The sequence below is a fragment of the Callorhinus ursinus genome, unplaced genomic scaffold (assembly GCF_003265705.2).
Source record: "Callorhinus ursinus isolate GAN/ISIS: 27379988/994484 unplaced genomic scaffold, GSC_fseal_2.0 scaffold26, whole genome shotgun sequence".
Taxonomy (NCBI): domain Eukaryota; kingdom Metazoa; phylum Chordata; class Mammalia; order Carnivora; family Otariidae; genus Callorhinus; species Callorhinus ursinus.
Window position 1 is genome coordinate 7,002,486 of NW_027397088.1, and position 25,513 is coordinate 7,027,998.

General features: G+C 38.2%; 1 protein-coding gene across 1 annotated transcript in view; it reads right to left on the bottom strand.

Annotated features, from left to right (window-relative positions):
- The window catches only part of F13A1 (coagulation factor XIII A chain), a 149,851-nt gene that overhangs the window by 59,109 nt on the left and 65,229 nt on the right, over nucleotides 1-25,513 (bottom strand). Inside the window, exons 6-7 of the mRNA XM_025890867.2 lie at nucleotides 5,433-5,607; nucleotides 2,290-2,428 (exon numbers count right to left, since the gene is read on the bottom strand). Of these exons, the coding sequence (XP_025746652.2) occupies nucleotides 2,290-2,428; nucleotides 5,433-5,607 (314 nt within the window). The remainder of the gene's footprint in view (nucleotides 1-2,289; nucleotides 2,429-5,432; nucleotides 5,608-25,513) is intronic.

The window sequence follows — 25,513 nt, forward strand, 5'->3', positions numbered from 1 at the left end:
TTCTGTCATCTCTACTTTAAGAGAAGGAAAAAGGCACAGAGAGGTGGTGCCTGGCCTAAGGTCACACAGCTGGTCAGTGGCAGAGCCAGGCTTTGGACTCAGACCTGACTGAGCCCTTTAATCTTTGTGTTCCATGGTCAGACATGTCCCAAATTGAGTTCACATCAGCCAGTTAGTGAGACAGCAGTCACCATATGTTGTAAACCCACCATGAGTCAAACAAGGGGAGGGAATAAGAGCCCAGGGCAATGGCCTAATGGTGGAGCATGGGTGAGTCCCCCAGACCAGGGAACATAGTCCCAGGGTGATGGGACATTTGTGGAAGGTAATGAGGGAGCGAAAGTTCACAGGGACCGGGAAAGGAATTCAGAATAGGAAGCCGAAAGATGAGAGCGCTACCAAGAGCAAGATCTATCAGCTTTACAATTTGCTATCAATTTTGTTTAGGGCTTCACGGGGTTATTTGTTAGGGTGCCCATGGGGGTTCATGGTGGAAGCATTTAGATCAAGGAATAGGGAGGAATAATTTCAAACTGCGGTTGGCTACCAAGGCATTAAGCATGTGTGTGCGTGTGCGTGTGTGCGTGCGTGTGCGTGCGTGCGTGCGTGTGTGTGTGTGTGTAACGAAAGGTGCACAGTACAGAATACCAAATAATTCTCATTTTGCTATTTTCTACTGTCACAGCAGGCTTTTGGGGCAGCTATTTTGGTCTGTTTTTGTTATTCCATATACATGCTGGGCTGCTATACTGTAATTCCAAGGGCTTAAATGATGCTTTAAATTGCTGTTCAGTTTACAGAGGTGAGGTTTTGTCCTGCCTGTACTTTCTTGCTTACCACTGCCCAGCTCATTCCCTTCAAATGAACTGCTCTGTTTTTTATTCATAGTACCACTCTGCTGCTAGTTCCCCGATTTCCTTCTTGCCACATCCTCCAATGAGCGTTTACCAGTACTGGCAAGTTAATACTGCTCCTACCACTGTGATCCATTCCTGTAACACGGGGGAGTTAAGGCACTTCTAACTTTTAATTTCTCTTCAAATGAGCTCGTAACTTCTTGCCATCCCCATGTGGATGCTTTTACAACTGACAGTCTTTTCACTTTATTACTTACAAAGAACAACCTTAGGTGACATGCTTTTGGCTTGGATATTCCATCTAGTTCAGTGCCTGGCAATTTCCCCCATACAGACCTTCATAAATATCCCTTATGTTTGGTTTTTTTCCCCTCTTTTTAGAATATCGTTTTGGACGGAGTGGGTCCCACGGACATGGGAAATTTCTTTGGGATCTTAAACCCCCTGTAGCCAGCTTGTGGTGTAGCTGCTCAGGGCAATGAAAGAATGATGTGGTTGGTATTAGTGACAATTTCAACTTTACTCCCATTCCTATCTCCGTTTGAAAGACGAGGTCACAAATCACGGAGAACCCCATCTTTACATTCAAAGAGCAATACCTAGGGCACCTGGGTGGCTCACTCAGTTGAACATCTGACTCTGGATTTTCGCTCAGGTCATGATCTCAGGGTTGTGAGATCGAGACCCAGGTGAGGCTCCACACTCAGCAGGGAGTCTGCTTAAGATTCTCTCTCTCTCTGCCCCTCCCCCAACTTGTGCACTCTCTTTCTCTCCCTCTCTCTCTAAAATAAATAAATAAATAAATCTTTAAAAAAAGAGAACAATCGACTAATGCAAAGGCAAAAAAAAAATTGTGGTTCACGGTCAGATGCACTTGGGTTTTATTCCCAGCTTATCAGATGTGTGACTTTGAGCAAATTCCTTTAACCTCTCTGGGCCTTAGTTTCCTCCTCTGTCAATGGAGATACTAATACGCACCCATATGATACAGCTGTTAAAAGGATAAAATACAATCACGTACATAACATAGTAAGTGCTTAATAAATGTTAGCTATATTATTCCTGGAATATTGACATAGAGAATACTCTGGTCCAATACCTCTGCCACTCACCATAATATTCTCATACTAAAGTAGAGAGGAACGAGTATGGGCTCTAGCCTAAAGGCATAGCTAAAACCATGACCCTTTTCAGTGGTTGCTGTCGTAATGCAATGATTGATCTTTATTACTAGAAACGCAAACTGCCTGTGCAGTAACAATTCTCATTCATTCGCTAAAAACAATCTCTACCAATCAGACATTTCTGCCTATGGTATTGAACAGTCCTTAAAATAGAAGGGAAAGAAACATTAGACCCAGTCTGTCTTGTGGTTAATGTGTATTGTCACTCTAATTTGATATCAGGAAGTGCCCTTGTAAATCAAACTCACCACACTGAATCCTTGGTGAGTTTGGAGTTCACGTTCCCATCTTCTTCCAGGAAGATGTCCATTTGCAAATTGGCATTATTATCATGGGCTGAGAAGTAATTAGTAACGACTCTTGCTGGTATCCCAAGGCATCGCAAAACTGCAGGAAAGGACAGACCACAACTAAACCCATCACCAAAATTTAATAAATATACAGTGAACAATTCCTTATCATAAGAGACTTCCTTCTTTACCAAAAAGAAAAACCCTTTGCACATGTTATCAAATGTTCCATACCGAAGAAAGCTTCAGGACTATGGAGTGAACCTTGCTGTGTGATCATTCAGAATAAATGGAATAAAAGTACTAAAATCCCAATAATGGGGTTCTAATTGTTTAGGTGCTAATCATACAATCACTAAAGTAGTATTATTTTAGTCCATCTAATAAAACTATGTTCCTGAAAATAAATTTTTTTAAAAAACTCAGCTAGATTTTATTTATTTATTTGAGAGAGAGAGAGTGCACAAACCGGGGGAGGGGCAGAGAGAGAAAGAGAGGGAGAAGCAGATTCCCCTACTGAGTGGGGAGCCTGATGCGGGGCTTGATCCCAGGACGCTGAGATCATGACCTGAGCCGAAGTCAGAGGCTTACCTGACTGAGCCACTCAGGTGCCCCAGAGAAAGATAAATACCATATGATTTCACTTGTATGTGGAATTTAAGGAACAAAACAGATGAACATAGGGGAAGGGAAGGAAAAATAAAATAAGATGAAATCAGAGAGGGAGACAAACCATAAGAGACACTGAACTCTAGGAAACAAACAGGGTTGCTGGAGGGGAGGTGGGGGGGGGAAGGGATACCTGGGTATTAAGGAGGGTGCTTGATGGAATGAGCACTGCGTGTTATATGCAACTGGTGAATTACTAAATTCTACCTCTGAAACTAATAAAAAAAAATTAACTGGGGAAAAAAAACCCCTCAGCTAATAGGAAGTTATAACAGAAGTCCTCAGTGGGGTTTGCTCTCCTGGCTGGAATTTGCTCTCATGACACTTGGTGGAGGGTGACACCACAGATTCATTTTAATTGCTAGATAATAAATTACCTGGATGCATCTTTTGCCATATGTACCTATTGATTAAACTCAATCCAAATGCCCTCCCTGGCTCCCAGGATGCCAGACATCAGGGCTCATTGAAAATAATTCAGCTGACAATTTTAAGATTAATGGCTTGGCTTGCCTTTTTTTTCTCAGAATAGTTTAGCATTTTTAACCAAAGGCTATGCACCTCCTTCAATAGAACAACCTTGGAAGTCCAACCTTGAGTCTGGTAGCATTCAAGTGTCCTCATTAACTGACTTAATCTTAATACCCCAAACAAAAATGAAAGCAGCTACCACCTGCTTCCTACTTCCATCTTCCTGTATTGATTCACAGACCCTATTCAAGCCAAAGTTTTACCAGTAACATGATTGGCACTCTAGCTCTATTTCTGGCTTACCACTAACTCACAGAATGAGAATTGTTCCAGATTTTGCCTGACCTCGTAATTTTAAGACAGGTGAAGCCTAACATTGGGGAACCTATGCCTCCTCCCTTCCAACTTCCCTCTTGGGGTTTATTCTTACTGTGACTTCCTCACATGTGCTTCTCTCTTTTTCTTAGCTTACCACCAAAGCCTCTTTTCAGGGATAGATCTGATGACCCTTTAATACAAAAGGCATAAATGGATGGAAGGTGTTCACTATTTTATCTGGTTCTAAGCCTGAAGGAATTACAATGGGATAGTGAAATTCTAGACAGCAGGAAGACACAAGGCAGAGGGTCCTTTCTGTTTTCCTGGAAGCATTTCCTAAGAGTAGCTGCTCCCATCAGTCACCCTCTACATAGTCTGGGCTTGGGAATAGTGAGGGAGGGGGGCTACCTCTAATTGTTAGCCCATCATGAAGTTCAGCTTCTATCTAGAACCTCAGAGACCAGCACACCTAGGAAACCGGTACACTGGCCTTTATTGCTCTCAGGAAATATATTCCCTTAGCCCTTGGGTATACTCAACTGGCTAAGAAAATAATCTTATTCAGTTTAATACCATAGAAAAACAAAAGCACAAGATGCATAATTTCTTCCCACTTGGATCACTGACTAATCTTGGATTGTTGCAACTTTGAGCTAAAACTGCGAGGCTTCATGATCATTTATAAAAAAAGGTCTCATCCTGGCTTCCAGCCTCTAGCCCCTCCTTGATTTTTCTGATTAAAAGAAAAATGCTAACTAGGTAAAACATTCTTTATTAATGAGCAAGCAGAAAGGACACTTCAACTTGAGCTTAATGTTTTCTCCAAGGCTGTAGAAATGGCAAGTGAATGAAAATCATTACTAATGATGAAGACATACCGAAATGAATGTATTTTTAAAAATATTCACTGAATTAACAATAATATTGTCTGGGCCTAGACAGGCAAATGGCATTTCAAAAAATGATGCCTGGAGTTGAAGAGAATAATTCTGTTCCCATATGTTTTCCTCTATAGATTAGATGTTGGGTAGATTAAAAACCAGAAGGGAAAGTGAGGAGTAAAGATTGTTCATTAAGTTCGGATATCTAATTGCTCAGGGGCATTGAGATTCCCATGTAAAAATGGAGATGAAACCACCCATCACAATCTCTCCCACAGCTAGGGTTAAAATTAAGTGCATATATTTATTAAACCTCTCAGTGGTAAATAATAAGCTAATAAACATATTTATAACACTTTTCAATAACAAATAAGCAGTATATATCTATTATTATTTATCATTTTAAATTTTGTCAATTTAATCTTTTTAAAATGTGGGAGGTTACTGAAAAGAAAATAGCATATCCTTTCCCTCACATCATTTCTTGGCCCCTAGGACCCCCATTTCTCTGGGTGTTGAATGATGGATTATGTAGGAAATAGTCCATCATTCTTTCTATAAAGATTCTGCAGCCAAAGAGAAACTATGAGCATATTTGGCCCAGTACAATTTAATTATGCATTGACTACATCCCAGAATAGCCATCTATAAATTCTAGAGAGCTAACAGGGTTGCTAGGTCTCTTTGCCAGTTTATAGATAAAATGTATTGAAGTAAAATTCCTTTTTACATTAAAAAAATGTTACTCAATTGGCTACTTACATGTGTTAAAGACACCAGCAAAAACCCAGCATTGACCATACTGGACTGGATTCTTAGTACTCTGGTATTCCAACAGAATGTCAACACTTCCAGTCCAGGCTGATGGGGGGACACCATAGGCATAGATATTGTCCCAGGATCCAACAAGGACGCCTTCATCATCTTTGGCATTAACCTAAATGAGACCATGAGTGGTAAGAAGGAAGAAAGAACATTTAGAAGAGTGCTCTCCATACTCTGACATCAAGCAAGCTAAGGCATCCAGTGCCTTCCAAATGTCCTGTATGATAAAAACAATTCTACTACTGTTTCATTCACTGTTGTGTTGTTAGGGAAAGTGATGCAATAACTAATTGTGCAAGAGAAAACCAAATAACCAAGACTGTTTCTCAAATAACATATTACTGTAATGAAGATGGTGTTGAATAGCAGCTACGAAGACTTGTAATGTCTTCTCTACATGCTTAGGAAAAGATATGCACAGGACACTTGGTCTGGTTGGAGTCATGAGGAAAAGAGGAAGAACACTTGCAAAAGAGGACAGCTCAAGTAGGGATCAAATAGGGATCTTGCCTTTGTGGAAGGAGAATTCAAAACTGACACATGACAGAAATGTATAGGTAGGGTGGGGGCCCAAAGTCTCATGGTCTAGTGAGTTTTGACTTTGATGATGAATTGCAGTCTCTGACAAACTGAAAAAGTAAATAGATGTCATAGGAACCATTAAGAGTTAATAAGAAACTAGATTTCTTATTATGGATACCTTACGATGTTTATTTTAAGCGAGTTGCATTAAAAAAGTATTTCTTTTATGATTGTTTTTTATATATAAAATGACTTGGTATTTATTTTCCAAAATTCTCTTTAATTTCATTTTTCACCATATTTGTCCTTTATGATTGTTTAAGGTGATTAAGGTTTTGTAGTTTTTTTTAAAAGACCTCCATTTGCAGGAAGGTCCTGGGTATTATAAGTATGGGGGAAATTTAAAAATGGCAATCTTGAAGATTTGGGAAAATCTTGCTACACATTCAGACCACAGAGTTCTGGTAGCCATAGACCTCAAGTGCAGGAACGAAGACCTCTTATGTTTAGAAATTATAATGGCTAAGAAGTAACCATTTCAAGGCATCAGTTTTTTGAGGGAAGACACTATTGAATCTTACTTCTCTTGGTGTAACTTTCATCATGTTTAATTATACCTAGAAGACTACCTAGGTAAGGAGGAGTGGGAGCTTTTCCAAAAACTGATGCCACTTCAACTATGTTTATGTGTTGACATGACAAGTGTCTAGAGCCTTGATCCTCAAGTGTGGTCTGTGGACCAGCAGCTGTGGCATCCTCAGGGAGCTTGTTAGGAATGCAGAATCCCAGTCCCTGCCACAGACCTACTGAATCAGAGTCTGCATTTTAACAAAATCCCCGGGTGATTTCTGTGAATGTTAATTTGAGAAGCATAGGTTTAGACTATGCCAAGAAGACATTAGCAAGCAATGTGAAACATATGATTGAAGCAGGTGTGTTTGGATTATGAAAACCATAGAAGATATATTAAAACATGGGGATTTTACATGTTCGCTGCCTTGCCAATTAATAGCTCAGTCTCAGCACTTGTCCAGACCCTTCTCTTAGGCTTACTGAGTTTAGTTGTAGAGGAGTCTGGTCTCCCCCACTGGGTCATGAATTCATTGAGACTAGAGATTTAAAAAAAAATCTACGTCTTTTTTACTTCTAGAAGTAATGGCAAAGAGCAGGTGCTCAATAGTGGTTGAATAATCACTTGTATATTCAACAAGCATATAGTTATTGTTTATATGAATAGGAATAAGACCTTCTCCCTGGGGAGAGATGAACAAGAAACCAATCAAGTGGAATTAAAGTATACTAATGTTAAGACAGAAAGATGTACAGATAAGGTGGAGGCCCAAAGGAGGTGGTAGTAAGTTTCCTCAGGTTGGAGGGTGGTGGTGGTAGTGGGCTTTGAACAGGGGAAATTACGTTAAAGCTAGGTCTTGAGTGGTTGAGGGCCAGACAAGGCCATCTACATAATGGAAAAAGTTTGAATAAATGCTTGGTGTCATGAAACAATATGGCAGGTTCAGGGACCTGCTAGGAGCTCTGCATGGGTATCATGTAAGTAGACCATATTGGGTGAAATAGAAAATACCAAAAGGAAACACTTAAAACGTGCTTCTACTGTGAATGACAAACCCTCCACTGAAATATGAGATTTACTCTAGCACTGAGTGGCATTTCCCAAAGAGGGTCCTTCTGGAAAGTGTTCTCTAGATCAACATTCAATTTGATTTAGACATACTATTTCTCCCCCTTGATCTGTTTGTTCAGGTTAAAGTAAAGGTAACTACTCAGTTGATTTGTTTAATGTAGAAAAAGTAATTCTTTGGAGATTTCTGAAGGACCTTGTTCAGCTAATTGCAAACTCATGCCTTTGATGTAAACTTTGACTTTATCCTGTAACTATATGAAAATGACTAGAATGCAACAGGCTTTAGTCAACCATTTTGGCTCTATTCATGATTAATACTCCTCCTTGCAGTTGAACTGATTATTTAAAAATCTGTATCTGTTAAAATAAAGCCCGAGGAGCACCCTGGTAGGCTATGATGTAGTTTGGTCTTTGTAGATAAGTAGATTCAGATTTAACTTACATCACCATTTCCTTATCCTTATCATTGAGAAATAGAATAGAGCCTATGAATCTCAGAGGTAAAAATTCCTAAACTGTGGTTCTAATGACTGACTTTCAAACAGATAGCCATTAACTAGAGGACTATTTATAGCATCTGGCTGAACCCAATCAGCTAAGGAGAAGAGAGAGAGAGAAAAAAAAAAAGCTCTCTTCTCTACAGACCTTTTAATTGTTAATGCTGAGTTGTTTCCCTGTTGCTAGATAAATCACAACTCTCATTTATTAGCATTTGGTCAGATTAGCTACTGTTTTCTAATTAGAATATTGATTTCTGAGGGGCTCAGATACGGAAAGAGGTAAGTCTTTAGTGACACATGTAAAGGGTTAAAGTAATATCTCCCTCCCTAGACAACAAGGTATGTTTGGGGACACTTTAAGGGCATGCTGGTTTTTTTTCATGCCACAGTGGACTGTTTTAATACCCTGTCATGAACTCTGACCAGTGTCAGAATGAAATGTCTTGGACTTGCTTTGCTCACCAGTGAGTGTCTAAGAGACAATATGGCCCAGGACTTTGGACAGGGAGTGTTATTCAACTACATTAAGTTTGCACTAAATTGTCTTCCCATAATACCTACAATATGGGAAAAGTGAAAAACCAGGTCCCCCCAAAGACATTATGAGCAACCTCAGTGGCATAACATAATTCAGTAAACTTCAAAATCTGGTTCCAAGAAAAAAATGGGGATTATAGAGAGGCAGCATGCCTCAGCTCCTGACCCTCACCACCAGTCTCAGAAGCCCTACTGGCAAGTCCACAAAATCATAAGACTTCTCATTTGTATTTCAAAATCTGGAAAGAAACTAGTGGAATGAAAATGCTGATCTTTTCCTTGTTCTGACCAGAACAGTGGGAACAACTGCTGTGGAGAAATGGGTGAGAATGGGTCTGCATCTCTAAAGAGGTAGACATTCTGGAACTAGAGTGGGGAAGTGACATAAAGCCATAGAGTTACCCCCCCCCCCCATGGAAAGGAGATAAACCTCCAATTAGGTGGGGTGGATTATCAGATAAGAAATTTAGCAGAACCTTAAAAGAAAGAGCAGAGCCCATGTATTCTAAAAGACATTGCCATCTCTCATCTCCCCCCACTCTCCAACATTTCTTAGCATACTTGAGAGTAGATGGAATGAGAAACATTGGCCTCAAACTGTAGTTCAGAGGAAAAATCAAACTAATCTTAATTGGGATGTGTCAAGATTTCACCTACACTATATTAGAACAAACAGGACATGTGGAGAAGAATTCTGCAAGTATGAACATGAATAAAAAGAAAAGAAGCAGTGAGGAGGGAGGGACAGAAAGAGAGAGAGGGAGAGAGGAAGAGAGAAAGGGGAAAGAGAGGGAGACAGAATATGAAAAAAATAATACTTAGAAGAAAATAAAATTAAGAAACATAAAGAATTTTCTCACAATCTTAGGAGATCACAGACTTAAAAGACTAAATTGAGGACCAAATCACATGATCATGGAACTAAAAATAAAGTAGAAGCTATAAGAAACAGAATAGATACTGGTAAAAAATAAAATTAATGACATGTACTAGGTGTGGCTAATTGAATTTAAATAATGATAAAAAAATTAATGACATAGAAGAAAAGCTTGAGATAAGGAAATACTATGAAAAATATAAAGAGATGAAATTATTTGGAGATGAGGTAACAGGGAAAAAAGGATGATAGAACATAAGGATAATTAGTATCCTTAAAATAGAGAATCCAACAATGTGGTATCTGATGGTTCAATTGGTTAAACATCCGACTCTTGATTTCAGGTCAGGTCATGATCTCAGGGTTGTGGGATTGAGCCCTGAGTTGGGCTCTGAGCTCAGCATGGAGTCTGCTTGAGATTCTCTCTCTCCCTCTTCCTCTGCTCCTCCCCCTGCTCATGCTCTAAATAAATAAATAAAATCTTAAAAAAATTGAGAACCTAACAAATGAGGCAGAAGATATATTTATGACATAAGAAAATTGTACCTGAGGAAAAGTTGAATCTATACTTTGAAGGAATAATCTATGCTCCAACGTGATTTGATGCAGAATTCTCATTGCTTAGGAACTTCAATTCAATAAGCTATTTGAACTTAAGAATAAAGAAATAATTGTTCAGTCATACAGGCAGAAAATGCAAATTAGCAACAAGGGAGGAAATAAGGCTGCCTTTAGACTGCTCCGCAGCACTATTCAATGGCAAAACACAGTCAATCAATATTTGCACAGTCCTGGGAAAAAGAAAGGTTGACCCAAGAATCTTATATGCAGCTAAGAGGTTCTGCAAGTATAAAGGCAGCCAGCATTCATTTTCAAACATGAAGACTATCAGGGAATTTAGTATCCATTAAAACCAAACCACTTGAAAAGTGATATCAAGATAATTAAGGGCTGAATCAAACAAAGAATCCACAAACAAAGACATTGTGGTAAAAGATCCAGTGATGAGAAAAACCCATATAAGTTTAAAGACTTTTGGGAATTATAGTATCAGAATGAATATGAATTTTAAAACTTGATAATATGATAATAACAATCTTAAAAAAATTAGACATGAGGGAGGAAAGAAGAGAGGGAGAATGGAAGTGCTGATGTTTTAATGTGCCAGGCTCTCTTAGTAATTGATATCATCTAAAATTAAAACATAACCTAAAAATATATAATTAATCTATTCTTTTAATAGTTTTAATGGTTTTTAAATAATGTTAGAGGGATCTGTTAAGAAATAGTATTTCTTGTAGTGAAGAAACATTTATTTGATGTTTAACAATGTCTTCTGTTGCAATTCAGATTTTTATTTCTGTGAAAGCAAAATTTAATAAGACTAAATAAAACTTAAATAGAATTTGAGTACAATTAAACGTAATACTTTTGAATTAAATAGCATGACAACATTTTGCATAAAGGCAAGCAAACAGACCAATGGAACACGATAGAGAACACAGAAATAGACTCCAGAAATATAGTTAACTAATTTTTGACAAAATCATAAAGATAATTTCATGATCAAAGGATAATATTTACAACAAATGGTGCTGGAACAATTGGATATTCATATGCAGAAATGAACTTTAATTCATACTTTATGCCATATAAAAATATCTCAAAATGGATCATATACCTAAATATAAAACCTAAAACTGTAAAACTTCCAGAAGAAAACAGGAAAAAATTTTTATACCCTTTGGTTAGGCAAAGATATTTTATATATAATACCAAAAAGCAAAGCAAAGAAAAGAAAAATGATTCATAAGGAAAATATCTACAAATTGGAATTCATCAAATTATAAACTTTTGCTCTTTAAAAGACATCATAGGAGAGTGCAAAGGTAAGTCCAGAGTGAAGGAAAATGTTTATAAATCGTTTGTGATAGGGACTTGTATTCAGAATATGTAAAGAACACTAGAAACTCAGTAATAAGAAAATGAATAAAATTTAAAACCATGGGCAAAATATTTGAACAGATACCACATCAAAGAAGATACATGGCTGGCAAACAAATGCAACCAAAGATGCTCAACATCATTAGTCAGAGGGAAATGTAAATTAAAACCACAATGATATAACATTATACATCTATTAGAAAGTCAAAAAATAAAAAGACTGATCATATCAAGTGTTGGGGAAGATGTGAATATGTGGGACTCTCATACACTCCTGGTGGTGATGTAAAATGGTACAATCACTTCGGCAGTTAAAAATTCTGCCAAAATTCTTAAAAATTAAACATACACCTATCATCCCACTCCTAGGTATTTAAGAAAAATAAAAGCTTATGTCTATACAAAAGCTTTTGCATGAATAATCCTAGCTTTATTTGTAAGAGGAAAAAAAAAACTGGAAACAGCCTAAAGGTCTATCAAAAAGTAAGTGGACCTGGGTAGTTACCCCAAAGACACAGATGTAGTGAAAAAAAGGGCCATATGCACCCCAATGTTCATAGCAGCAATGTCCCCAAGAGCCAAACTGTGGAATGAGCCGAGATGCCCTTCAACAGATGAATGGATAAAGAAGATGTGGTCCATATATACAATGGAATATTACTCAGCCATCAGAAAGGATGAATACCCAACTTAGCATCAACATGGATGGGACTGGAGGAGATGATGCTAAGTGAAATAAGTCAAGCAGAGAAAGTCAATTATCATATGGTTTCACTTATTTGTGGAACATAAAGAATAGCATGAAGGACATTAGGAGAAGGAAGGGAAAATGAAGGGGGGGAAATCGGAGGGAGAGATGAACCATGAGAGACTATGGGCTCTGAGAAACAAACAAGGTTTTAGAGGGGAGGGGGGTGGTTAGCCCGGTGGTGGGTATTAAGGAGGGCCCGTACTGCATGGAGCACTGGGTGTTATACGAAAACAATGGATCGTGGATCACCACATCAAAAACTAATGATGTATTGTTTGGTGACTAATATAACATAACAAAATTAAAAAAAAAGTAAGTGGATAAACAAATTGTGGTTCTGCTATATAACGGAACACTACTCAGCAATAAGAAGCAAGAAGGAATGGAACACTATTCAGCAATAAAAAGGAATACAAACAATAGCATGAATGAATCTCAAAATGAGATAAAGAAGACTGAAAAAAGCTAAACAAAAAAGAGTACCTACTGCATGATTCCATTTATGTAAAATTCTAGAAAATATAAATCAATGTGTAATGACAGAAAGCAGGGCAATGATTGCCTGGGGATGGCAGAGAAAGCAGAGACTCGTCAAAAGGAGAAATTACAAAGGAAACTTCTGGGGAATGATAGATATGTTCATTATTTTCATTTTGGTGATGATTTCATGGGTGCATCAAACTTATCAAAATGTGTTCTTTCAATATATGCTGTTTTTTGTTTGTTAATTATATCTTAACAAAGCTGTAAAAGGTGTAATACTTTTTAAATTAGCATCTATAGTACAATATCATTTATGATTTTAAAACATTTACCTACTTAAATATCTATGTATCTAGTTGAAATGATGTACATCAAATATTAATAATGGTTATTGTCTGGTGGTACAATTTGGGTTGATTTTCTTGAGGAAAGATTTTTTAAAGATTTTCATCTTTAAATTTTTCTCAATTGTCTAAGTTCTTTTTAGAGAATGTTATAATTTTTTAAAAGATTTTATTTATTTGAGAGATAAAGAGAGTGAGAGAGAGAGAGAGCATGAGCAGGGGGAGGGGCAGAGGGAGAGGGAGAAGCAGACTCCCCTGCTGGGTAGGGAGCCTGATGCGATGCGGGGCTTGATCCCAGAACCCCAGGATCATGACCTGAGCCAAAGGCAGATTCTTAACTAACTGAGCCATCCAGGCCCTCCAAGCATTATAATTTTTTTAACCAAAAAATTAAAAAAAATCTTTCATAAAAAGAGACTGGAAGCAGATATGAAAGATGCTATTGTGTCTAATTATTGAAGTAATATATATATATATATATATATATATATATATATATATATATATATATTCTTATTGTTTTTTAAATGTTTAGAAATTCTCCATGTATGTACCTTGGAGGAGAGAATAGTTAAAATTTAATCTGTGCTCAGTGGGGTAGGGTATCTCTGAATTCCAGGCTTAGGCCCATGGGGAGTGATTACACTGGGTTTGTTCAAATATGGAGAAAGGCAAAGGGAATGCTCTTTGAGGCCAATGATTCAGAAATTGAGCCATCAGGGACTGGAGACTGTGGGAAATTCAGTCAGGAAATAGTGCTTTTGTGATGATAAGCCCTTTGAATGGGATGATTGCAGGAGGATGAGCCTGTGCTTGGTTCTGTGATGTTAGGGCCTGGTGCTGGGGTCATGCTGGGTAGACCTCCTCTCCAGGGTCAGAATAAGCCCCAGGTTCCTGTGCAACTCAAAGGATAGGGAGGGCTTTAAAGCATAACCAATACTGGACTTCTCTCTAATTTTGGTCTTGGGGAACTGGACAGATTTTCACCTGATATTGAAAAATAGGGAAAAGTGACATTTCTTGATTCTCCAATTTCCTGAAACATATATGTTTACATTTTATATAATTAGTTTTTTCCCCTGCTTCTTTTATTTTTTTAAAATCTTTATTTATTTATTTGAGAGAGAATGAGAGTGAGAGAGATCACAGAGGGAGAGGGAGGGGGAGATGGAGATGGGGAGGGAGAAACAGACTTGCCACTGAGCAGGAAGCCCGATGTGGGACTCAATCCCAGGGCCCTGAGATCATGACCTGAGCCGAAGGCAGATGCTTAATTGACTGAGACACCCAGGTGCCCCAATTTCCTGCTTCTTTTTAAGTATGTAAAGGTATTTTTCTTATACTGTGTGCACATTGTATCCATGAAATAACTTCTCTTTGTTATATTATGTTAAATTTCGTTGTTAAAAGTTATGTTCTCATAAAGGCTAGGATTTCTGTAACTCTTGTAGAATACAGTTTTATGCCTCATCCTGTTTATAATAGTTTCTTGAAGACTACTGGATATAAATTTTAGGTAACATGAACTAGCTCCAAAGATGGAGAGTTAAATTTGGGAAGGAAAATATTTATTGAGTAAAGTTCTTTCCAGGTTTTATGAACCACAAGCCCCCAGCTACAATCTGGTGGTGATCAATCTCAGCTGTAGGTGGAACTGGTGTAGTGGATGTCAAATTGCACCCATGACACTCTAGGGATTTGCAAAAGCAGCTCAGTGGTCACTGTGTTGGGGGATGGAGGAGGAGATGATTGAGTGGTGGTATTGGTAGCTTCAGGCACCATCTCTCTTCAATGACAACAGCTCTGCTTTCTTTCTTTCTTTCTTTCTTTCTTTCTTTCTTTCTTTCTTTCTTTCTTTCTTTCTTTCTTTCTTCTCTTTCCTTCCTTATTTCTTTTGTATTTGGGTTCAAGTGATATTTGCTTGAAAAAAATGGTTCCAAAAGTAAAATTTGAAAATTCACTGATCTTGGAATGTAGAGATCTATTTCTTGTGTCTTCCGGTCATTTGTTAAGTGATGTGGCGGGTATGAAGGAGATGAACAAATGCATGAAAGAAAGAAATAGGGTAGAAAGAACTCTATTTCCTCCCTTGCCTGGATCCTCACCTTTGATCCTTTTGGGGCTTTTATAATACCTCTAACAGCTAGGATTTTGATCTAAAGAGTAAGAAAGCCATCTATTATTTCCTTGGCTTTTCATAGTGGTGGGCTTTACAAACTTTTTTTCTGCCTTGGTGCTTTTAGAAATGTCATTCTTCCTGGAATGCCCTTCCACACTCAAATCCTTTCTTTATATGGTGCATGCCTACTGATTCTTTGCAACTCAGCTGGTTTCATTCTGGAAATCTTTACCTATCACTTTGATTTGAATGTCTTCTCTCTGTGCTCACATAGTATTCTTTGCTTTGTAATGTAGTATCTCCTATATTGCCTCGTGTCATTGTTTGATTGTCTTTGCTCTCATTGTGAGGAAGGAAGATGCAATGCTGTTTGACTTTGTATCCTCTCTACCAGCACAGAGTGAACATTCAATAAATTCTGCTGAATGAGTGAATATGGTATCAGTGGAAGGTGGGTGTAGGTCACTTTTTAATATTTCTTAGATCAAGGCAAATGGGTTAATCAGGGCGTAATAGGCATTTTGTCGAAATTGAGAAGGTGTTTCTAATATTTATACAGAAATGCAAAGGATCTAAAATAACCAAAGCAACATTGAAAGTGAAGAACAAAGTTGGAGGACTGCCTGATTTGAAGATTTACTATAACACTATAGTAATCTAGATAGTATAGTATAGTATAGTATAGTATAGTATAGTATAGTATAGTATAGCATAGTTTAGTTTATATAGTATATATAAGGACAGACAAATGACCAATGGTAGAACAGTGTCTAGAAATAGATCCACATTTATATAGTTATTTGATTTTCAACAGTTGTCAAAGCAATTCAACAGGGGAAAAGATAGTCTTTTCAACAAACGAAAGTCTTTGTGACAAATGGAAGTTTTCCCAATAGGCTTTTCAACAAATGGTACTAGAATAAATGGATAAACCAGGAAAAAATTAAACCTTGACCCCTACCTCACACCACACAGAATGATAACTCAAGATGGATCATAGACCTAAATGTAAAAGCTAAAATTATAAAGCTCCCCCCCAAAATATAGAAGAATTTCTTCACGACCTTGTGGAAATAACATTACTTCCTAGGAAGGATTCTTTTAAAAAAAGTTTAAAAACCGAATTTCATAAAATTATACAACTTTTGTTCCTTAAAATATACTATTAAGAAAATTTAATGGCAAATCATATTCTGCGGAAAATATCTCCTATACACATATGACAAAGGACATGTATTCAGAATATAGACAACACTACAACTTAATAATAAAAAGACAAACAATCCAATAAGAAATTGGACAAAGACTTGAAAAGATACCACACCAAAAAAGATATATAAATGGCCAATAAATGCCATTAATGTTTTTTAAAGTTTTTTTATTTATTTGACAGAGAGAGACACAGTGAGAGAGGGGATACAAGCATGGGGAGTGGGAGAGAGGGAAACAGATTTCTCGCAGAGCAAGGAGTCCGATGTGGGGCTCAATGTGGGGCTCGATCCCAGGACTCTGGGATCATGATCTGAGCCAAAGGCAGATGCCTAATGACTGAGCCACCCAGAGGCCCCTAAATGCCATTTATTTGGAAAGGGGCTCAATATCATTAGTCATCAGAAAAATAAAATAAATAAAATAAAAATTAAAACCCCCAAGAGATATCATTATACACCTGCTAGAATGGTTAAAATTAAGAAAGCTGAAATATGCACGTACTGAATGGAGCACTGGGTGTTATACACAAACAATGAATCATGGAATACTACATCAAAAACTAATGATGTAATGTATGGTCATTAACATAACAAAATAAAAAAATGTTAAAAAAAAAGCTGAAACACTGAGAAAAGGTGAAACTGTAGAAAAATTGGAACTTTCATGTATTTCTGCCAAGAATGTAAATGGTCCAATTATTTTGGAGAACTGGCAGATCCTTATAAAGTTAAACATACATAGACCCCATGCCCTAGACATGCCACCTTTAGCTACGTGCTCCAGAGATATGAAAACATATGTATAAAACTTATGTTTTGTAAGTTTTATTCATAATAGCCCCAAATTGGAAATACCTGAAATGGCATTCAATAGGTGAATGGATGTACAAATTATGATAGAGAATACAATGAAATGCCACTTGGCAATAAAAAGGAACATATTAAAGACACATACAACAACTGATTGAATAAAATAAGCCAGCTCCTGAGTTCTTGGCTCCTCTGGGACCAGATATTGGGAGGCCATTTTCACTCTCATCCTCCAAAGCTGTATGAACCCATTTATGCGAAATTTAAGAACAGGCAAATCTAATCTGTTGCAAGAAATCAGAATAATGGTTGCCTATGGGGGTGTGGATTGACTAAAAGAAAGCACAAGGGAAATTTCTGGGCTGAAGATCATGTCTATATTTTGGTGATAGTGATTGCCTCAGTCAAAAGTCACTGAAATTTGCATTTAATATCCATGCATTTCACTGTATGTAAATTTTACTTCAAGAAAGAGACAACCCATGAATCAACCCTAACCTATATTGTGAGGCATACACTATTATGCAAATGGCCTTTGGTATATATACTCAACATAAACTCTGACAGGGGTGAGTAATTAGATTCATTTTTCATGGAAACCATTACAACTAGATTATTAACCTTGTTCCCTTAGTAACTGAGGATTCTTGTTTGGACAAAACATATTTTACTAATTGATAATCATGAGAGAAAGAACGAAACGTGGACCAAGAGAGAGAGACTGGGATTTTAAGCTCTTCGAGTGTCTGCTTTTTTCATTGCTATACCACTGCTGCATGGTATAAGGCTGGTATAGACAGGCCTCCAAAAATACCTGAAAGAAAGGAATAGATGGATGAGAAAGACAAAAAAGCAGGGTAGGAAGAGGAAAGGAGAAGGCTGTCAGGGAGAAGGGAAGGGAACGAAAGGAAGGGAATCCAAAGTGCATAGCACTGTGTGGCATATCCTAAAGGCTTTGCTGCATTGTATCTGTCCATCCTGGGGTGGCTCTCCCAGGAGAGCAGAGCAGCCCCAACTGCACAGCTTGGGGCGGGGAGATGGGGGAAGTGCTGAAAAGCATCCCCGTGTTTCAGAAATAGCCTATGTGATTATAAAATAGATGCAGCATTGAAACCTCATTTCAGGAAAGCAATTCAGGGAGAGCAGACATTTAGATTGACTACGATTATCACATTCGAGAGATGGTTGGTAATAAACGTCTGTTTTTCTCCAGAAATATGGGGACAACAGACATAAGAAATGCAACCTTAATAATTGAGAAATCAAGCTGTTTGCCCACAAATGGAAACTTCATTACATTGCTGACTTTTACCATTAGAGAAAAAAATGTTGTCAGTTCATTGTCCTCTTCCCACCACCCCCAGATCTAAAAGAGAAGGCCCGAATCAGACAGGGCTTGTAAAAGGCATTATATTTGTATCCAAGGAGCTCATGTGATATAGAAAGAGGACAGGCAGAGAGGACAAATCCAGGGAAATATAACATTGTGTAAGGAAGATTGAGGTCAAGCAACCTGATATCCATTTCCGGGTCTCCCAGTGACCTTGGGCAAGTCTTTTAACTTCCTGATAGCCAATCTCTTCATTTACATGTTGTTTGTTTATGGAATGAATACAATTTATCAGAAGTGGCTATGAAAACAATTCTGCTGGGTAAATTCTATTTTCCCACTGGCGTCCAATGTATTTGTTAACTGTAAAAAATCCTTTAAAAAACAAAAATGAAAGTCCCTAGAGAATGAGGTGACATTATGGTAGCATGTTTAGTTTAAAATCATGATTGGTGAGGGGGAGGAGCAAGGTGGTGGAGGAGTAGGAGACCTAAATTTCATCTGGTCCCAGGAATTCAGCTAGATAGTTATCAAACCATCCAGAACACCTACAAACTCAACAGGAGCTCGAAGAAAAGAACAGCAGCAATTCCAGGAAAAGAAAAATGACCACTTTCTAGAAGATAGGACATGCAGAGAAGTGAACTTGAGGCGATATTTGGGAAGATAGACTGTGGGGGGAGGGAGCCTCCATCAGCAGGCTACCCGCAAGTGATAGAGCCTCAGAGCACAAAATCGGAACTTTTAGAAGTCGGCTCCACTTAGGGACGCTGCTCCAGTGGTTAAGTGGGGTGTGGAACCCTCGCTGGGACAGTGTTGTCTCAGGACCCTCGGGGTCACAGAAAGGCCAGGGATGCCTGAGTGTGGCAGAGCTCCCAGGTATTGGAGCAGGGAAGCCTGCTGCAGAGGAGAGGGCTCTCAGCTCGGGGTTGCCATAAACTGTGATGTGCGGCACAGTCGGGCCACTGCTCTTCGAGCTGGGACCCAACAAGTGGCAGATCCAGGCAGACTCCCCTTCCTCCCCCAGGAGAAGCAGGTGGGAGTGCACCGCAGGAATCTGCTGGGTTTGGAGACTCCACATGGGGTCGTGTGCCAGAGATAGAAACGCTGGGTCACAGGCTGGGTGAGCACAGAGCATGGCCGGAGACTGGAGAGATGGGAGTGACTGACTGCTTTTCTCTGGGGGTGCACTGAGCAGTGGGGCCCTGAGTTCTTGGCTCCTCTGGGACCAGAGATTGGGAGGCCATTTTCACTCTCATTCTCCAAAGCTGTATGGAAAGCTTGCAGGGAACAAAACCTCCATAGAGCAAACCTGAGCAGATTACTTAGCCCAGCCCCAGTAAGGGCGGGGCAATTCCACCTCCAGCAAAGACATTTGAGAACCACGGCAACAGGCCCCTCCCCCAGAAGATCAGCAAGAACAGCCAGCCAAGACCAAGTTTACTGATCAATGAGAAGGGCAGAACTCCAGCGCTAGGGGAATACCGCACATAGAATTCATGGCTTTTTCCTCATGATTCTTTAGTCTTTCAAAGTTAATTTTTTTAATTTTCTTTATTTTTTTCTTTATCTATTTTTTTAGTTGAATTTTTCTTCTTTGCTTTTTCAACCAACATCTTGTCAATTCCTTTTTTAAAATCTTTTTTATTTTCACTTTTACAGTCATATTCTATCCCTTCATTGTATTAAACCTTATTTTTGGTATATATATGTTTTTCTTTCTTTAAAATTTTGGGATACAGTTTCTTCTAACAGACCAAAATATACCCTAAATCTAGTGTATGACTTTGTCCTAGTCTCCTGCCTGATCACATTCTCTCTTTCTTTTTTTTAAATTTTTTCATTCTTATTTCAACCAACTTCTTATCTTATCAATTCCTTTTTAAAAAAATCTTTTTAGGGGCGCCTGGGTGGCTCAGTTGGTTAAGCGACTGCCTTCAGCTCAGGTCATGATCCTGGAGTCCCGGGATGGAGTCCTGCATTGGGCTCCCTGCTCAGCGGGGAGTCTGCTTCTCCCTCTGACCCTCCCCCCTCTCATGCTCTCTCTATCTCATTCTCTCTCTCAAATAAATAAAATCTTTAAAAAAATAAAAAAATAAAAATCTTTTTAAATTTTCATCTTTACAGGCATATTTCATCCCTTCATTGTATTTACCTTTATTTTTGTATATATATAAGTTTTTATTTCTTTAAAATTTTGAAGGCAATTTCTTCTAACAGACCAAAATACACCCAAAATCTAGTGCACCAGCCTGATCATATTCTTTTTTTTTTTTTTCCTTTTCCCCATGGTTTTGGGTCTCTTCTGATTTGTTTAGTGTATATTTTTCTGGGGTCATTGTTACCCTTTTAGTATTTTGTTCTCTCATTCATCTGTTCTCCTCTGGACAAACTGGTAAGACAGGAAAACTCATCTCAAAAAAAAAAAAAAAACAGGCAGTACCAACTGCCAGGGACCTAATCAATACAGACATTAGTAAGATGTCAGAACTAAAGTTCAGGGAATGATGATTTTAAAGATACTAGCTGGGCTTGAAAAAAGCATAGAAGATACTAGAGAATCCCTTTCTGGAGAAATAAAAGAACTAAAATCTAAGCATGTCGAAATCAAAAAGGGTATTAATGAGATGCAATAAAAAATGGAGGCTCTAATTGCTAGGATAAATGAGGCAGAAGAGAGAATCAGTGATATAGAAGACCAAATGATGGAGAATGAAGAAGCTGAGAAAAAGAGAGATAAACAACTACTGGATCACAAGGGCAGAATTCGAGAGATAAGTGATACCATAAAGTGAAACAACATTAGACTAATTGGGATCCCAGAAGAAGAAGAAAGAGAGAGAGGGGCAGAAGGTATATTGGAGCAAATTATAGCAGAGAACTTCCCTAATTTGGGGAAGGAAACAGGCATCAAAATCCAGGAGGCACAGAGAACCCCCCTCAAAATCAATAAAATTAGGTCAATACCCCGACACCTAATAGTAAAACTCACAAGTCTCAGAGACAAAGAGAAAATCTTGAAAGCAGCTCGGGACAAAAGGTGTGTAACCTACAATGGTAGAAACATTAGATTGGCAGAAGACCTATCCACAGAGACCTGGCAGGCCAGAGAGGCCTGGCATGATATATTCAGAGCACTAAATGAGAAAAATATGCAGCCAAGAATACTATATCCAGCTAGGCTGTCACTGAAAACAGGAGAGATAAAAAGCTTCCACGACAAACAAAAACTAAAAGATTTTGCTAACAACAAACCAGCCCTACAAGAAATATTGAAAGGGGTGGTCTAAGCAAAGAGAGAGCCTAAAAGTAACATTGACCAGAAAGGAACAGAGACAATATAGAGTAAGAGTCACCTTACAGGCAATACAATGACACTAAATTCATATCTTCTGATAGTTACCCTGAATGTAAATGGGTAAATGCCCCAATCAAAAGACACAGGCTATCAGATTGGATAAAAAAACAAGACTCATTGATATGCTGTCTGCAAGAGACTCATTTTAGACCCAAAGACACCTCCAGATTTAAAGTGAGGGGGTGGAAAACCATTTACCATGATAATGGATATCAAAAAAAAAGCTGGGGTGGCAATCCTTATATCAGACAAATTAGATTTTAAACCAAAGACTATAATAAGAGATGAGGAAGGACACTATATCATACTTAAGGGTCTATCCAACAAGAAGATCTAAGAATTTTAAATATCTATGCCCCTAACATAGGAGCAGCCAATTATATAAGCCAATGAATAACAAAATCAAAGAAACACATCGACAACAATACAATAATAGTAGGGGACTTTAACAGCACCCTGACAAATGGACAGATCATCTAAGCAAAAGATCAACAAGGAAATAAAGGCTTTAAAAGACACACTGGACCAAATGGACTTCACAGATATATTCAGAACATTCCATCCCAAAGCAACAGAATACACATTCTTCTTTAGTGCACATGGAACATTCTCCAGAACAGATCACATCCTAGGTCACAAATCAGGTCTCAACCAGTCCCAAAAGATTGGGATCATTCCCTGCATATTTTCCGACCAGAATGCTTTGAAACTAGAACTCAATCACAAGAGCAAAGTCGGAAAGAACTCAAATACATGGAGGCTAAAGAGCATCCTACTAAAGAATGAATGGGTCAAACAGGAAATTAAAGAAGAATTTAAAAGATTCATGGAAACAAATGAAAATGAAAACACAACTGTTCAAAATCTTTGGAATGCAGCAAAGTGGTCCTAAGAGGAAAGTACAGAGCAATACAAACCTTTCTCAAGAAGCAAGAAAGTTCTCAACTACACAACCTAGCCCTACACCCAAAGGAGCTGGAGAAAACAGGAAATAAAGCCTAAACCCAGCAGGAGAAGAGAAATAATAAATATCAGAGCAGAAATCAATGAAATAGAAACCAAAGAACAGAACAGATCAACGAAACTAGGAGCTGGTTCTTTGAAAGAATTAATAAGATTGATAAACCCCTGGCCAGACTTATCAAAAAGAAAAGATAAATGACCAAAATAAATAAAATCATGAATGAAAGAGGAGAGATCACAACCAACACCAAAGAAATACCAACAATTATAAGAACATATTATGAGCAACTATATGCCAGCAAATTAGACAATCTGGAAGAAATGTATGCATTCCTAGAAATGTATAAACTACCAAAACTGAGCCAGGAAGAAATAGAAAACCTGAACAGACCCATAGCTAGTAAGGAAATTGAAGCAATAATCAAAAATCTCCCAAAAAACAAGAGCTCAGGGCCAGAATTCCCAGGGGAATTCTACCAAACATTTAAAGAGGAATTAATACCTATTCTGAAACTGTTCTAAAAAGTAGAAATGGAAGGAAAACTCCCAAACTCATTTTATGAGGCCACCATTACCTGGATTCCCAAACCAAAGACCCCATCAAAAAGGAGAATGACAGACCAATATTCCTGATGAACATGGATGCAAAAATTCTCACCAAAATACTAGCCAATAGGATCCAACATTACATTAAAAAAATTATTCACCATGACCAAGTGGGATTTATTCCTGGGCTGCAAGGTTGGTTCAACATCCACAAATCAATCAATGTGATACAATACATTAATTAAAGAAAAAACAAGAACCATATGATCCTCTCAATAGATGCAGAAAAAGCATTTGACAAAGTACAGCATCCTTTCTTGATTAAAACTCTTCACAGTGTAGGGATAGAGGGCACATACCTCAATATCATAAAAGCCATCTATGAAAAACCCACAGCGAATATCATTCTCAATGGGGAAAAACTGAGAACTTTCCCCCTAAGGTCTTCTTTTCCAAAGAAGACATCCAAATGGCCAACAGACACATGAAAAAGTGCTCAACATCACTCGGCCTCAGGGAAATCCAAATCAAAACCTCAATGAGATACCACCTCACACCAGTCAGAATGGCTAAAATTAACAAGTCAGGAAATGACAGATGTTGGTGAGGATGTGGAGAAAAGGGAACCCTCCTACACTGTTGGTGGGAATGCAAGCTGGTGCAGCCACTCTGGAACTCAGTATGGAGGTTCCTCAAAAAGTTGAAAATAGGGCTACCCTACAACCCAGCAATTGCACTACTGTGTATTTACCCCAAAGATATAAATGTAGTGATCTGAAGGGGCACATGCACCCCAATGTTTCTAGCAGCAACGTCCACAATAGCCAAACTATGGAAAGTGCCAAGATGTCCATCAACAGATGAATGGATAAAGATGAGGTACATATATACAATGGAATATTATGCAGCCATCAAAAAAAAAGAAAACTTGCCATTTGCAAGGATGTAGATAGAACTAGAGGGTGTTATGCTAAGCGAAATAAGTCAGTCAGAGAAAGACAAGTATCATATGATCTCACTGATATGAGGAATTTGAGAAACAAGACAGAGGATCATGGGGGAAGGGAGGGAAAAATGAAAGAAGACAAAACCAGAGAGGGAGACAAAACATAAGAGACTCTTAATCTCACGAAGCAAACTGAGGGTTGCTGGAGTGGAGAGGAGTGGGAGGGATGGGGTGGCTGGGAGATGGACATTGGGGAGGGTCAGTACTATGGTGGGAACTGTGAATTGTGTAAGACTGATGAATCACAGACCTCTACCCTGAAATGAATAATACATTATATGTTAATTAAAAAAAATTAAAATCATGATTGGATTACCTGGGTCATTCCTGAACTATAGACATGCCTCCATGCTTAGGGAAAACTTGATTCCAATTTTAAGGGTTTAATTTAGAATTGGTATTTTAGTATTTTATACTGTTGGACTACAATAACATTTTTCGTTAATCCTAATCTGTAGATTCTCCAAAGTTGCCACCACTGATTGAGGTATGTCATCATTGGAAAAGTTATAAAGAGTAGCAGAGGCCTCTTTTTCTGCTATACCAAAGTGAGGAATGTCATGCCTGACATTCCTGGGACTGAATCATAGATAAAGAAAAAAAATATGAAAGCCAAATCAATTCCATCATGAAGCCTACCTCTGGCAATGGTCACCAGCCTGGAAATTTTAATTCCTAGGCATCTGTAAAGTTAGTAAAGCAGGGGTGTGTGTCATTGCCACTTTTCCAAAACACCAAAAGGAAGTAGTATCTTTACCTTTACTAAGGTGGCACCAAATCACATTCAGTGTGCTCTTACTTATTATCTGGGGTGGTGATCAGCACTATGGACACCATGAGAAGTTCTGATTGGCAATTATATAAATTTTTGACACAAGAATGGGGGAAAATTATTATTACATATTCATCCTTTTTTGATAGATGAAAAGTTTCCAAAAATAAGATGCATATGAGGAAATGTGAAAAAGCTCCACAGTGGTGGCATGACTGGGGACAATGGCCATTGAGCACCTGGGTCCTCAGTTGACTCCAATACAGGGGTTTTTAATTGCTTATAAACCAAAGGCTCAGCTAG